General features: G+C 42.5%; 1 protein-coding gene across 1 annotated transcript; it reads left to right on the top strand.

Moving 5' to 3' along the window:
- Positions 1-2,790: 2,790 nt before the first annotated feature.
- On the top strand, positions 2,791-4,071 carry adra2db (adrenergic, alpha-2D-, receptor b). Its single transcript, XM_068740427.1, has one exon. The coding sequence runs from the start codon at positions 2,791-2,793 to the stop codon at positions 4,069-4,071; it is 1,281 nt and encodes a 426-aa protein (XP_068596528.1).
- Positions 4,072-16,571: the final 12,500 nt, after the last annotated feature.

Genomic DNA, 16,571 nt, shown 5'->3' on the forward strand with positions numbered 1-16,571 from the left:
ATGTTTTTGTTGTGTGATGCCGATTACCAGAGCGAGGCGTTTTTTAGTATATTTTTTATTCATTTTTATTAGTGCAGGACGCAGACCTTTTAGGTAATTGATCACTCATACACAAGGATAATCATTCTGTATATAATCTTCATTGTTATTATGTTCATCCTGGAGATTAGGATTGGGAGAGTGAGAGAGAGAGAGAGAGAGAGAGGGGGGCAAAATGATTGAAGTTTGTTGAGCAGGTCTACAATCTGGTCATTACCTCTGCAGCATTTTATTTAGGGTTTTTTTCAGGTATTTTCTGAGTCATATCTGACTGGTAAATATCCTCTAGCTGGACTGGCTGCCTAACACGATTGCATACGTGTTATATAACTAAACCTTCGGAGCAAATAGATACAAGGCATTACGGTCACTTCCGTGCACCAGCAAAGAATAATTCAGGAACAAAAATGAATGAAAGCAGCGACGTTGCATAAAAAAGGAGTCTGCACTTCTATCAGAGACAAGCATGGACATTTCACACATTTCATCAGCCAGCCACTGCTGCATGAAAAGCTTTTTACTTTGAACACTCTGGCTGCTTAATTGGCAGCACTGCACTTTTGGAGAAACCTCTCTGTGAGCTGTTTTTCCACCTGGTCCTTCACTGACTTTAGATGTTAAAGTCACCGATCCTTAGCGGTGAGTCACCAGCACTTGAATATTATCCACTTGAGCACCTTTACATCTTACTTGGTGCAGCCAACTCCTGTTGAGCTCAGATGACCATCCCTGAACACCGAGTTATACATATAACTTACTTTAAGAAGCAGAATGATGGTAAGAAACATCTGATGCGTCAGGGCAATATTAATTCATATTAACCTCTGCACAACATTTAAGCTGTCAGTTTAATGCTTAAAATGCATGATTTGCTAAAAGGGGCTAAACCTGAAACTCCTGAAGGACTGGAGTGAGAGTGTGATTAACTTTGCTTGGTAAAGACAAACATCAGTGTAGCTTCAGGAACAGGATCATTGACTGCAAATAGTCTGTCACTCCTTCTGTTCTCCCATGGCGGAAAAAATGACTTCCTGATACCTGTCATTTCTGATTTTCCACCACCTTCGGTCTTCTCTAGCCCTCGCGAGCGACGTGTTGCTCCATTTCCTGATCCTCCTGATTATTTTTTTCTGTGTCTTCCGTGATTCCTGATCCACAGGTGCTATGACAATGCCAAAGGCCGGCTTCTTGTTTTCCCTCTGCAATAGTTGCCTCTTTAATTTGTGACATTCTGAAAAAGAGAAATTGGAAAAACATTTGAGGCTTCTTTTGTCCAGTTGCAGTCGGTTTGAATGATCATTCATTGCAAGCTTGCATTAATTATAGAGACCTAAATAAAATCGGCATCAAGAACAGGTGCCCACTTCCCCTCACTGGCTCCTGGATCAAAGCACCTTAAGCTAGTAAGGTGAACCTTTTAGCAAAGTAGGCCAAAAGCTACAATTTCATTTTCATCTAAACAAGCCATCCTCCAAGCAGAACAGATTACACTGGTTTCTATGTGCAGCCGGCTGCCAGATGAGTGCACGTGTAGCAGGGACCAACTGGCGGCCCCCGGCCCAAATCCAAGCAGCGAAGCCTTTCGGGGGAAAAAATATGATTTTTGTCCAATTGTTTTTTCATCAAAGGAATTGGCAAGATTGTAATTCACAGACAGTCTCGGCATACTGAAGGTAAAATGTAAAACAATATTTTACTTAATGATACACTTTATGCTAAAAGTTATGCCCTGTGTCTGACTTTGAGTCAACAGGAAAACAAAGATGAACTTTACTTTATTAATCCCTTTGGGGTTCTTTCACACACACACACACACACTAAGGGCCAATAAATAAGCAACAATGGAGAGAGAGAGATTCTTTTATCTGCACGGTTATCATATTGTGGAAACGAGAATAACTTGTTCCCATTAATTATCAGAACAATCAGAACAACGATTTTATTGTAATTCTACAGTTTATTGTGATTAATAAAATAAACAATATTCATTTAATTTTGTTACGTCTCTCTTTATCCTCTGGTCATCAACACACATTCTTCAGTGGTTGTCCCCAAGTTTGAAAATCATTATCGTCAAGGTGACTGTCATGAACAATTCTCTAAAGATAATTTAAAATTATGATATTTTAAACCTATACAGTGGCACATTAGGCTTTGCAGTAAAAGACTGCCCCCCCCCCAATGCTGAGGGAAAATGATAAAGAAAATAAATAACTAACGTGTGAGTGAAATCAAGAACAGTCACTCGCTTGAAGACAAACACTTCCATTGTCAAGAAATCGCAAATGCAAAACAACGCGCGCTCTCTCTCTCTCTCTCTCTCTCTCCCTAAATTTAAAGATGGGCTGGTCCTCGGAGTGATGTCATCTCATTCTTGTATGACTATTTATTCTAACAGCTATGTGCTTCTCCGCGTCCTATCCAATTGGATATTGTTCTCCAAAACGCAGGATTACGCACAGAGGCGCGATAACGAGGAATGACTATTCTGGTGAAGACTTGGACTGTGAACTCTGATCTCACTAAGAAGCTCGGAATTCCGAGCTGTTGGACTATTCGGACGGCCTGCCATGAAGGGGTTTGTGTTCGTGCAGGTACTGCGTCTCATGTGGGCGACTGTGCGTGTTCTAATCAGCCAGCATTACGCGCAGCGCTAGAGGAAGGCGGCTCGGCGCACAGTTTTGACTGTTTTGGAAAAGAGACGGGCGGAAAAACAACAAACATGATTCGAAAGGACAAACTGGACCTAGAATGAATTTGACCCAATTAAATGTGCTGGTGGAAAACGCTTCCAACGATGAGAACTCCACGGACGCACCGTTTACACTGCCACACACGGGCACCACCACTGCGCTAATCATTCTTTTTGTAAGTGTGATCATTTCTTTGACCATTGTCGGGAACGTGCTGGTGATCGTGGCGGTGCTGACCAGCAGAGCGCTCCGTGCGCCCCAGAACCTTTTCCTGGTCTCTCTGGCTTCGGCAGATATCCTGGTGGCCACGCTGATCATCCCCTTCTCCCTCGCCAATGAAGTCATGGGCTACTGGTACTTCGGCACTACTTGGTGCGCGTTTTATCTGGCGCTGGATGTGTTGTTCTGCACCTCATCCATCGTGCACCTGTGCGCCATCAGCTTGGACCGCTACTGGTCAGTGACTAAGGCGGTCAGTTACAACCTGAAGCGCACGCCGAGGCGCATCAAGACCATGATCGCTGTCGTGTGGGTAATATCCGCGTTCATCTCGTTCCCTCCTCTCCTCATGACCAAGCACGACGCGCGGGAGTGCCTGCTGAACGACGAGACCTGGTACATCCTCTCCTCCTGCCTCGTGTCCTTCTTCGCGCCGGGACTCATCATGATTCTCGTGTACTGTAAGATTTACAAAGTGGCCAAGCAACGCTCCTCCACCGTGTTCGTGGCCAAGAACGGTCTGGAGAGGCAGTCCTCGCAGTCCGAGACCTGCTGCGCCAGGAGGGACCGCTTGGAGACGGAGAGCCCCCTCAGCAGCCAGAGCACCGGCAGCCGCGAGCAGAGGCAAGGGGAGCTGGACGACATCGACCTGGAGGAGAGCTGCGCTCCGTCGGATACTAAACCCCGCAATCATCGTTTCACCAAACGGAGGAAGGTGGAGGGCTCGGACTGCTGCCCTCCCCAGAACTGCCGACCCTCCTGGGCGTCCGCCAGGGCGTCGCAGGCGCCCCCGCCACGGAAGAACCCAGTCAGGCGACACCAGTTTACGGCTGCGGCGAACAAGACCAAAGTGGCGCAGATGCGCGAGAAGCGCTTCACCTTCGTGCTGGCCGTGGTGATGGGCGTGTTCGTGCTCTGCTGGTTCCCGTTCTTCTTCACGTACACCCTGCACGCCGTCTGCAGGGACAGCTGCCACGTCCCCGGCGCGCTTTTCGACCTGTTCTTTTGGATCGGTTACTGCAACAGCTCGGTGAATCCAATAATATACACGATCTTCAACAGGGATTTCAGGAAATCCTTCAAGAAAATCATATGCAGAACTTCTAAACGGCCGCAATGACAGATCTGCTTTTGCCTCTGTACCCGTTAAGAATGATTAGAACAGCTCCCTTGTTGTTGTTTTTTTTTTTTTTTGTTGTTGTTGTCTGTTGTCCCTCCCCCCCCCCCCCCCCCAAAAAAAACTTTTCAATTCATCATATACTGAAAAAAAGATCCAGTGTTGTCTTAAAGTCTATGAATAAAATGTAAGGTTGAACAGCACATAATCTCGTGATTCTATATATGCCAGGATTAATCATGGTCAGTTAATCCTTAAATATGTTTTTAATGCTGTCAGCATAGACAAAGTTATTATAACTAGGTCACTGAAAAGTAACTCCTGCAAACCTGCACCTTTCATGAAAGCGCTCTAATTGAGCAACGTTTTATGCTGCAGCAAGCAGGAGGAAAGAGCCACTTCTCAAGGAAGCTGCAGTTATGAATACAGCAGAATTTAAGTGTTAGCAGTTGTGGGGTAACAGCGGGTGCTTTGTGTTGAAATAAAAAGAGGATTGATCTTTGTCGCCTGTAATATGCTGCATGAGCATGACGACAAATAGTGCAAGTAAACGACGGCAGGAAATCCAATGGATTAAATTATTCAGACAATATTTTTCATTGTTGAAATGTTTGATTTAATGGACATTTCAGATACTTGTTCATTTTAAGCGCAGCTGAAGCAGCAGTGAGGCTACTTCTCGTCACTGAACCCCCGAAAGTTGTGTAAGCGCCTAATCACGCAGTCCCTGCTGCATCAGAACTCTTTGCACCGGAACAATAGCAAAGCTGAGGCATTGCTTAACCCGCTGGATGAATTAATTATTATGCCCTCATTGTTTGCCTGTAAATATTTATATTTGTGAGATTGCAATTCTAAAGTCATGGGACAGAAAACGTAGCCGGATTGCATTGTCCAAAAAAATCAGACTTTTATTGTCTTGTAAATTATTATATATATATATATTACAAATAAAATGTTACTGCAGAATATGACAAATAGAGTCCAGATATTACTGAGCATATACCAGAAGGAAGGCACAGACATTTGACAACATTCCTGCTCATTCCATCTAAAAATACTGGCTTGTTGGAGGTAGAGCTGCACTCCTTCTCACAGGAGCGCTTAAAATCCATGAGCCAGGCTTTGGGCTGTAATCCTGTGCTTTATAAGGCTTTAGCATTATCAGAAATATCTTTGAGATATCCACAGCAGGAGGAAATTTTAACCCCGATGGTGGGAAAAGAAAACAAAGCACTGTTTACCATGCTGCCGTTGGACCGCGATGCATCTTGGATGTAGATTGTATGAGACATGTAGCATACAGAAGGAAGATTGTACAAGGAGGCCGGCGCTCATCTGGGAACGCGCTCAGAGCGCGAAAGGCTGACCAGCTCCACTCCATCCTCCTGTCTGCACGGGGGTGCTGGGAGTAAATACGCTATTTATAACCTCTCAGGAATGTCTTCAAAGCAGTCCCACAGCTGCACCGGTGCCTCGCCAAAGATAATCACACCGTTTGAGGGGGGGGGGGTGTCACGCTTCAAACAATTTTATAAAGACAAAGTTTGATGATCTTTTTTTGTGCGGTGTGCATGTTGTGAAATGAGGGTAGCTTCTTTCTTCTTCTCCTCCTCTTGATGTTGCAGCACCATTTTATTCATGCACAGACTTATAGTGGGACCGGAGCATTGAAGGAGGTTGCATCTCAAAGGGATTCACACACTCTTGAAAACCAATGAAACAGTCTGGGGGGTGAGTTTCCACTCACGTGAAGCATTTGTCTTCATCTCGGATTACCTGAACGAAAGTGATTTTAATTGGGTCATGTGTAAGGTAACGGGATGATGTTGTCTTTATGTAATGCATAACTCAATTTCTGTAGTGGGTGCAGCCATCAATCTTAATGCCTGTTGCATTATCCAAGGAAGATGCATTGAAATAAACATGTAATTTTACTCCTGATAGTTTACTGATGACTATGAGATAAGACATTCAACTCCCTTGTTAAATCTCACATCCAAATTCAATCATCTTTCTAATGACCTGCGCCATCGGAGCTAACACGGTCATTTCTCATAGCATGTCTCCTTGCCCACTTGTTACATCTCCTTCAAAGTCCAGATTGAGAGACCTTGAACACTGTGGCATGTTTTAATAATTTATCCTGGAAGGCTGTTAACACAAACATAAATCCGCTCTGTTCGTGAGATAGGAGTATTTTCTGCATTTTCATTCACCAGAGGGGCTGATATGGAGGCTGCTGAACCCTGCACTACAAACAGAACCTTTAATTCACCCCAGACTGTAAACACATTTGGGGACTTGTTTAGGAAGAGGATCAAAAGTGTAGTGACCACAAAGTCTTCTTCTAATAGTTTAATGAGCACAACAGAATGATTGGGCAGAGTTAAAGCATTTCTTGGCATGGGACGCTGAAGGGGAAGTATTATCCGGGGGGCTTTTATTTATTTTTTTTACTTGAGGGTCAGAGCCGGTTGCAAATTCTGTTTACGGTCAGTAAGCAGTGTAGATAAAAGCCGTTTGCGGTCTCTATAGTCACAGGAGATGCAGTTATAAATGTTTCCAGATGGGTGCAAACAGAAAGAGAAGCCTCTTGAAAGGGGGAGGACACTGATGGGAGGAGATGGATGTCCTCTGCTATGCCACCTTGTCAATCACAATGCAAGCATGCACAGGCGGTTGTGTTTTTGGGCTGTCTCTAACAGTACGAGGGCTGGAGCTGAGCAAGGCCAAGGCTGGAAGCTGCGCGTCTAGAGGAGGCCAGCCAGATTGCCATTAGTGTGAATCAGCTATTGCCACTTTGAGGTGAGTACGGAGCTCGGTCACACTTTCATCATTGTATTATATGCTGGTTGTTTATCGCAAACAGCCAGACTGTAATGCATTTTTTAAAGGAAATTGGAACACAGCTGTCAGATATCTGCATGCAAACACATGAAGATATGCATCCCTGTATGATTCCAGGTAGACCGACCATGCGAAGATGCTCCTGTTAACAGACTTACCATGGAAGGCTTGGATCTATTTTTACAGACCCATTTGCTAAAAAATAAACCCAGTAAAAGTCAAATAATGTTTTATCATTTTTCTTGAGGTTAACCCAAGAAAAGATCAAACACCTGACATAGTTTATTCCTCTGTGTCTTATAGTTCCAGAGTCTTAAAATGCATCACTGTTTATGTGCATGAAAGTACACACAATCCCCGGCAAGCAACAATTGTGTGTTGGTCCATGATTGACATTTGATCAAACTGCGGTGCCCAGCTGCTAAAGGAAATTATCCATTTCAAAGTGTGTCTGGTTTTAAAAATGGATGCCCTCAGTGGAAGCATACAGGACAGACATGAACTCCATTTAAACGGATTTTTCAAGCTGTTATTCCTCTATTCTCTCTTTATAAACACAACAAAGGCATAATAGGGGTCTGTTTTGTTCCACCTCTGTGATGGCAGGGGGAGGTAGGAACAGTGCAGAGTCACACGTCTGTGTAAACACGAGTTTGGAAAGCTGTGGTCCAAAAATGTCTTCAGATTGGCGAGCGCAAGCCTTGGGAACTCTTTTACCCTCCAATTAGTGGACGGGATCAACCGCCACGTAACGGGCAAGGTAAATCGTTGTTTTTATTTTCACTTAATCCATTATACACCTTATTTAGGCATCACGCTTAGATGCAGATGGTGCTGTGCCACATTTGGAAAGAAGTGGGTCTTTTCATGTTTACTGGCAGGATTTGTTTGTCAAAAAATATAGAATTCCAGCAGTTCTTGAAAGTTTAATGTGAGACAACACCAACCATCGCTATGCGTGAATTTCCTTTCTCTTCATACTCTGTCATCTGAAATGTTTCCCTTGCAACTCTCAAAAAGTTTAATGAAGCAAAAAGCAAAAAATAAAATACAAATACTGTATATTGTTGCGGTAACTCCTAGAATTCCTGAAGACACCACATGCTGAGACTGGGCCGGTGAATTTTCACTTCATGTCAGCCACAGTTTTGGAATGCGATCCTTTATACGCAAAGGTTTTCTCTGCTACACATCAGTGGACACACCCTTAAAGCGACACCCTTAGCCGGAGAAAACCTGATATGCAAAAACAACAAACGAATGTCTCATCGTATCATTCGGTGACAGGTTGTTCCTGAACAAAGAGCGTGAAACAAAAACAATATAAGTCTATTCACAGTCGTCTTTCAAAGAACACACTCCCCATGCAGATCTGCACACACCTGTCAAGCCTGTAACACAACGTTAGTTCTCACTCCACCACCTGCAGCAGCAATACTTGTGAGTGATCTGCTACTACGACTTGTAAGCACCTAAGGTTGAATGAATCATACAAATAAATGATCAGGATGTGAACTATGCCAATATAAAACCCCAGTGTGAGTGTCTTCAGCAGGAGTGCCATTTTTTTACAACCATACACTTCCACCCCAGTTGCAGTGACAAAGCAGGAAGGGTGATGTAAATACGGAGCGAGTCATTAAAGGCTCCCCATGCCTGTCTTTGTCGTACGCCTACAAAGAACTGAGTGCACCAATTTTGTGGGCCACAGACAGCGAGTGTAATACTTCACACACCAGGAGTTGTGTTAGTCACGCAGACTCGGGAGCTGTGCTTATTATGAATCTTGGATTCAGTTTAACAATTCACACAGAGAAGGACCGACATTGTGCTTAATAGAAGATTTAACAAGGCTTTCAGCCTGATCTTCGTGCATCCATCGAACTTCATCTCGTCTTCTGGCAGTTTTACAAAACGACACAAACGATTTTGTGTTCAGAATAAACAAGGAATTGACTCAGGAAACCTACTGCAGGTGCATTAGATGGCCGCTGTGCAGCCCATTCATTTCAAGCTGTCACAGTTTACCTTAAGCCTGCTGTGTTTTTAATGTGCAGCTGCAGCACAGCAAGCCAGCGCTGTGGATGAAGTAATTTACCTCCGATACAATCCGGCTCAAGAGTTCAATTTGAATGCCAGATCTTTCTTTTGTTGCCACACATTTCAAATATCAGAAACTCCTTCCAGAAATGTGTGCATGCCACTGCTTTGTTGCCACCGGCTAAGAACTGTTCATACAATTGCACAGTTCTCTGACTCTTCTAATCCTAGAGGGGAACATTTCTTCTTCTTTTCAAGCTTCAGCAAGAGGAATATAACATGCTTTTACTGCAACCCCAAAAAGTCTCTCTCTCTCTCTCTCTCTCTCTCTCGATATATGACTTCAGTATTTACAGTCTATGCTTCCTCCAAGGAGAGAAAAAAAAATCAATCGAGAATTGAAATTGACAAGTTTCTAAACATGAGGATATCTATCAAGGATGATTATATCATTAAAGAAAATTCACATTGTAGCTGAAGAGATTTTGATTCTTTTGTAATGAAAACATTTTTTAAAACAAAACTTCATGTAGAATCTCGGTCATATTCAAAAACTATTTCTATTTACAAATTCTCTTTTGACACTGAAGTGAAATGATAAATGATCACTTTCCTTGCAGATGGGCGGCTCAGCTGTTGGAACAGGAAGTGGAGGGAGACGTGGGAAGGGTGGAGGAGGGTTTCCTTGGGCCTGACCTAAGTCTCAGTGACCCTGAGCTCAGTGAAAACTAATGAGGCTTGACTCTCACTCCACGAGACAGTCACCCAGCAGAGAACTGTTTACACTTCATACACACTATCATGTGTGTGTGGAAGAACATGTTTGTCACAAATGCTACAGTGCTATTTTAATCATGCTAATTCAGATAAGTGATTGTGACTGAAGTATTGCCTCAAGATGCAGCCTGATGAGAGGCCAAAGCTCAGACCTCACAGGCCTCCAACCTGCCAACAATGATTTCAAGCCATTTTGTTTTCCATCCCAACATCCCTTTTATTTCATCCCCTGGCTCTAAACTATTTTAGATGCACTACTAAGCCTTGTGGTCAGCAATCCCAAGCACCAGGGGAGCTGGAGCTTCAAAAAATAGTGACACGGTTGGTCTAATGAAATGCAGCAAACACAAGGGCAACAGGAAGCATGAATCAAAGACAAGGTTGAAGCGATAATGGAGGCTGAAGAAAGAACAGGTGTCTGAAATAGCGTCTCTTCGTATGCAATAGATCGTGGCAATAAAGTAAAGCAAGAGAAGAAACAACAGGGAAAAAATAAAGGAGGAAACGCTCTGGGGAAATGATGTCCCAAGGGAATAGCAACACTACACTGTTGAAACAACTGTGACTGTTTTTTAGTTTGTTTGTTTTCTAAATCCGACCAATTTGTGTCTATTTGCCCGATCTTTGCTTAACTCTTTTACAAAACGAAAATAGAGTGTTAGTTTAGCCAGAGCTGCATTCTAGGACTGTTTTGATTTGGCATTCTCAGTAAACACAAGTAAACTGTCAAGCATCACCTTTAGTTTTCAAAGGAAAATATTGCTCATGAACACCAAAAGTGTTTTTCTCCTACCACTGATTTGAAGGGATTTTTATGGAACTTTCATAATTTACATGTGCTCTCATTTTTCCAATAGAAAATAGATTCCAATAGACCATGAAAATCCTTTTTTTGTACTTTTCACTTTTCTGATCAATGACTGCTCTTGTTTTCCTACCGAGGGCGTGTCTTATCCAAGCTTCAAACAGAGCGGATTAGAGAAGACTATGAGCGGAAATATTCCTCTTGACTCTTTAAGACGAGTGTGGTTTGTTTGTTTGTTGTGCCGCAGCTTCACAGATAAATAGCAGCACATTAATTGGTTTTAAAGCTGCACAGATAAAGACCAAGTGATTGAGCGATGCATTTTCCTATTGAGGTTTTTGTGACAAGCACACCAGCCAACCAATATTTATAGTTGACTACAATATATCCATACTGAGTATCCTATAGCAAATCCTGCATGGATGCAAAAGAAATACAAAACAATAGTTGAATTAATATTTTTCCTTCTAAATCTATAAAATAATAGATAAATAAATACATAAATATAAAACAGACTTCATCTTTTCAGCAAAATGGTTACACCGAGAAAGAAAGATTATGGTGCATATATGTGTGCGTGTGTGCGTGTCTTCAGCAGTAATAGGTTTTATGTGTTTCAGACTCTGCACTCCTGTGTTTTTCCTGCTGGTACAGATCACCTGTCTGCACAGCGGCCATCTAATGCACCTGCAGTAGGTTTCCTGAGTCGATGGACTAAAATTAGGTTTGTTGCTACTCCGCTTGCCAACGGCTACACACGACACAACCTTTTAGTGTTACCCCCTATCACACTCGACACGGGTACTCTGGGCTTCCTTTTACCATCCTATTTCTTCTTGTTGCTTCATTGCACATACGAGGGCTGAGACCTTTTCATTTGAATGAAAAATAATACTGCAGCATGAAAGCAAACACATGAAGGCAATCCACTGTCATTTGGGGAGGGGGGGGAGATTTAAGAGACTTATTATTGTGGCCATATGACAAAAGAGGCCAATTCATTAAATGTGCCAAGATGTTTCAAACATAAACAAGATGGTTGTGGTTTTTCTCTGAACTAGTGGACCCACAACAGCAGCGAGGCCTAAATGCATCACTATGAGGACAGTCTCTGCATCTACCTGTCTGTGCATCGATCCGTTTGGCCTACTTTCAGCCTCTTTTTTTGTTTCAGGCCGTACCCACCCTGATTCTGAATGAATTCAGGGATGAATAAATCAGTTGTGATGGGTCTACGATGACATTAGTCATCCTCTGGAGCTGCATGGGAAGGAGGGGAGGGGCTTTTATTTAAGACAAAATATGTTCTGAAAAATGTTCCTCAACATTAATTAACATGAGTAATATTAACTACTAATGCTAATGCTAATGATAGCGCCACAGTGTTTAGGTCCTCCGTCTCTCTCCTCCTGTGTGTGTGTTTAACACAAAGATGGAGGAGACGGCCACTCCTTCTGGGATAAATCCTGATCTGTAGACATTTGATCTCCCTTCATCCTCACTGATGGAAGGGATCAAAGGGGCATTTCTGTCTCTCATTGGGTCTGAAGCCTGCCTTCTTCAATGGCAGACACATCCTTATTCATGTTCCACAATGTCTCTTGGATTTTTGACGTTTAGCACTTTGCATAGTTGCCTCCCGCTCTTGAAGTTTGTCTCAGAGGTCTTGCTGACATGATTGCTTTGGTGACATAGGTGGGCAACTTCTCCCTTCGTCAGTCAGAATTCTCTATCAGAGGGTCCTTAGATATCTTTTTAAACATGTTGCATTTATAGCCGAAGAAAAAAGGCAGACAGTGTCGTCTTTTGTCCTCACCCAGCTTTGCATCTTCCAAGATTCCACATCCAGGATCTTTCAAACTGGATCTGATGTTTGGAATGAAACATGTCACAAAGGCACCGTCAGTGTTCTGATCAGCAACGGCAGCTAATCAATAGTTAATATCAAGGCATTGATCAGACCTGCTTGAACTGTTATCACACTCTGAAGCCACAAGTAGTTATTGAACAGTATTTGATATCTGTCTTGTGAAATCAGCTGTTCTGATTTGTTTACCTTTGTATTTATTACCTTTATTAATATCAGGGTCCCAGCCCAGGTGATTAACCTTCCTTCCTTCCTTCTTTCCTTCCATCCATCCTTCCTTCCTTCCTTCCTTTTCCTTCAAAAGCTGCCAGCTATCTTGAATGTATAGAGAGAATGTAATTTGGGCCATATAGAATCTTGCAGGTGCTTTTAAAGCCACACGAGACAAATTAACTGACATGAAAACAGCGAAAATAATCTATAAGATAATTAGATTGTAGTAAGAATTCTGGTCACATGGGGGGTACAGATGTGAGTTATCATGAAGATGATCATAACAAAATGTCAATATTCTGCTGGCTGCTCGCAGAATGCTGTACGTAGACAGAAAATTCTCTGCCACCACTGGGAACCAAAAGCTCTGTGAAGGGGCAACAGGTGTGAGAGGGATCGGCCTGTGTTTAACAGGCAGATGGTGGAATAGTGCTGATCCTGGTGAAAAGAGAGGACAAACAGTGAGAGGTGCCACTCTGCCAACACACTCAACAAAGATAGGCATGCAAGAATAGGAAAGGGGATGTGTCAGAGAAAGAATGTGAAACTCAATAAGTGAAGAAGCCTGAAAATGTCACTGTGTGCCGAGTGAAACGCATCCAGTGTAAATAATAGGCTGCCCTTTTGATGCTCATAATATGTCAATATGGAGAACAGCGTGGTGCTGTCGGTCTCTACAGGGTGGAGGAGTCAGAGGTTGTCGTGTCCAGTTTTGCTGCCATCACCGTGAATATGTGTGAATATGTGTGAACAGTCAGTGACTTTGAGCAGCCCCACTGTTGAATAACTGAGATCATTTTCACACATAGTCATGATGACATTCTTTGAAACACTCTCCTCTCCTGTTATTCCCTCCTTCCCTCGCACCTCTCTCCGTTGCACCCCCCCCCCCCCCTGCTCCTTTCTCCTTTCAGGTTGAAGTCAGTGCACAATGAGCAGAACGAATCAATTTTAATTGACAGGTTCCTGTTGCACTGTGGCCTGTCTGTGTGCAATGGGTAATGCATGAAGTACCTACATGTTTTGGCTTCCAATGAGGATAGACACTGTCAGGCGCTAATGGCATAATCATGTGTGTGTGTGTGTGTGTGTGCATGCATATGCTCATCTATCCCAGATCTATCCCAGCTTCAAATGAACACTGGCAGAGCCAAATGCCCTTGAGGTGACAGCTTATGGACTTATGCACTTATTTGGCTCTGATTATTCTCCTCAGTGTGCAGGAGTCATGAACAACATGGAAGCAGAGTGGGACGGGGACAATGGCTCCATCTAAAGCTTTAAAATTGACTTAAAGGTACAATGCAAGTAAATTGGGAGCTATGAGTGGCATTTTCTCTTCTGACATTAAAGGAATGAACCGGTTTTCTTCACAGTGATGGGTTGCAGCATTGTGGACAATCAGAAAAAATACAAAGATAAAGAGGGGATGTGCATAACTTAAAAACAATAAATATTAAAGCAAAAAGGAATCCGACTTCTAAAAGAAGTTTGTCTATTCTGATTTTTTTTTCTTTCTTTCTTTCGTGATTTTTTTTTTATCAGCTGCCAGTATTTTTCCAGCATCACTGGATTTTGCAGATGAGAGAATTGGTTTGAGGGGAGGGGCAATGAGAATAGGATTTGCATTTCTGCACACAAATGAAAAGGGTTGTTCTGGAGCGTAACCTTTCTGTATATAATACTTTCTGAATCCCACTTATGGAACACATAATGGTGTCCCTAGCTTGCCAGGCATATAGGATAGTGCAAGGCGGACAAGTGCTTATGGTCACGACCTTCTTGGTGTATTTACAATGAACAAACCATTAACACTGCTCCCAGTGTGTGCTCAAGGATAGTCGGCATTCTGCAAGCGGGATGTACGTCTCATCGCCGTGTGCCTTGAGCAATGCTTTGTATACTGCACAAAATAGCATGACAATAACCTCCATTGAAGCCCCCCGGTCACATGGCGGTTGATCTCATCCTTTGCTCGGAGGGTAAGGAGCGCCCAGACCTTGAGCTGTGTCTCCAATTCAAAGGCAATTTCTGAATGTTGTCTGAGTCAGTTGCTCGGTGCGCCTTCCTGCTTGTTAAATCTTCACTCTGTCTACAAAAATATTAAGTCAGCTCTGTTACCATCTGCACTGCTCGCTAAAAGAGGTAAGAATATAATCCATTGCTATGCCTTTGTAGCACGCATACAAAAGAATGACATAAATACCGCATCAACCAAGCTGTCTCAAGGGGGCTCGAGAAATAGCATTTATTTGATTGTTCATTGTCCCAACTGCTGAGCTTTCAAATAAATGAATAAATAAATTTATTTGATTGAATTTTGCCAAATTTTTTATATGCTCCAATGACAAAATGGCGATTACCTTCCTGCTGTGAGGAGACAGCGCTAACCACTCCGCCACTCTGCCCGGATGCGGATATAAATAAGCCAAAAGAGAGTTAAAACTGAAAAATATTTAACATTTTAATGTCATTGCAAAGAAAAAAGAAAAAAAAGAAAAAAAAGAAATGAAGCAGCAAGCAGAGGTTTGCAAAAATCCAACAATATTTTTTCTTTTTTATTACTTTTCAGTGGATATTTTAGTAGGATCAAATAGCTGTCTCATTGCCAGTACAGATTTTTTAGTAGAATTATTTTAATGTCAGTATTTCCTTTTGTTTCCTTTCAATACCAACCTTTATTTCAAATGCCACTGCCAGTGTTCCGGCCCCCAGTGGTCTCCTGTATCAAAAAAAACAAATGGTTCAACAGGTCATGATGCGGGTCCACTTCCCAGGTCCTGTTAACCCAGTAATGACTTCACTGGAGTGGTTAGCCAGTGTGTCAGCTCAGCGTGCAAGCGTTAAACTGCGGTTGTCACACATCGCAACCTGTGTTGTTTGGCTATAAGCTTAGTGGCCTGTGTGCTTCGATCACACCATGTTCATCTGAACAAGATCTGCCACATTTGATATGTCAGGTCAAGTAGAGGCTAAAAATGTACTACTAAGAAACAGCAACATGTTACAGAATCTTCAGCGCAGGGGGGGGGGGGGGGGGGGCATGGTGAAGAGAGGCAGGAAAGGCAGGGAGGAGAAAGAAGTGCTGTAAATGCAGCTGGAACGGTGTGTGTGTGTGTGCGCGCACGTGTGTATTTATGCTTTTGGCCTAACATTTGGCCTAAGATTTGGTTAAGTTGACAGAAGATGAGTTAAAATAGTAAAAGTGTGCTATTGATGAATATTATTAGTGATCCCTTCCTCATTTATTACGACTCAAAGTTTGTTTTTCACACTTTAAATCGACATTAATTAATAACATTTCTAAATGAGCAATTGAAATTAATTAGTGTTCAAATAAATATGAAATGTTAAAGGAGTTATCAGCAGTAACAAATTCAGTGAATTATTCTTTTATTAATTATTATTAAGCACTTCTGCAGCTTGTCTCGCCCACTGTTCTAGTTTAGCCAGAAATGTTTACCAAATACTGAAAAAACTGCTTTATTGACTTTTCACACACTTTTCCCACCCCCCCGGATGTGTCAGTGTTTGATGATTTAAAATGTCATGAACTAAACTGAAATGAACATTTGGTGATTAAGTCAGTGGAAGGAATCAGACAGAAGCATGTACATAAATAGTTTACACACACACAAAAAAGGCCACATGTCTGAAGACAACGCTCACACCTCTCTCCATCTGTCTGTTTGCGTACACTGATGGAAATCACAAACACAAAAGCAGCAGCGAGCTGCCGTCTGTCTTCATGTGTGGAGGAAGCATCACAGGCTGGACTTGATTGACATGGACTTTCATTTCAGGAAGTGTCATTTTTCAAAGTGGGCCATGTCTAAATATAAATTAATGTTATTACACTGTATTCTGTGTATAGTGATAATATCTGAGGAAACTAGACAAGCTTCTCCGTCATTTGGAGAACATTCTAGAGCTTTCTTTCATTTTATTTTA

The sequence above is a fragment of the Brachionichthys hirsutus genome, chromosome 6, assembly GCF_040956055.1.
Source record: "Brachionichthys hirsutus isolate HB-005 chromosome 6, CSIRO-AGI_Bhir_v1, whole genome shotgun sequence".
NCBI classification, from domain to species: Eukaryota; Metazoa; Chordata; class Actinopteri; order Lophiiformes; family Brachionichthyidae; genus Brachionichthys; species Brachionichthys hirsutus.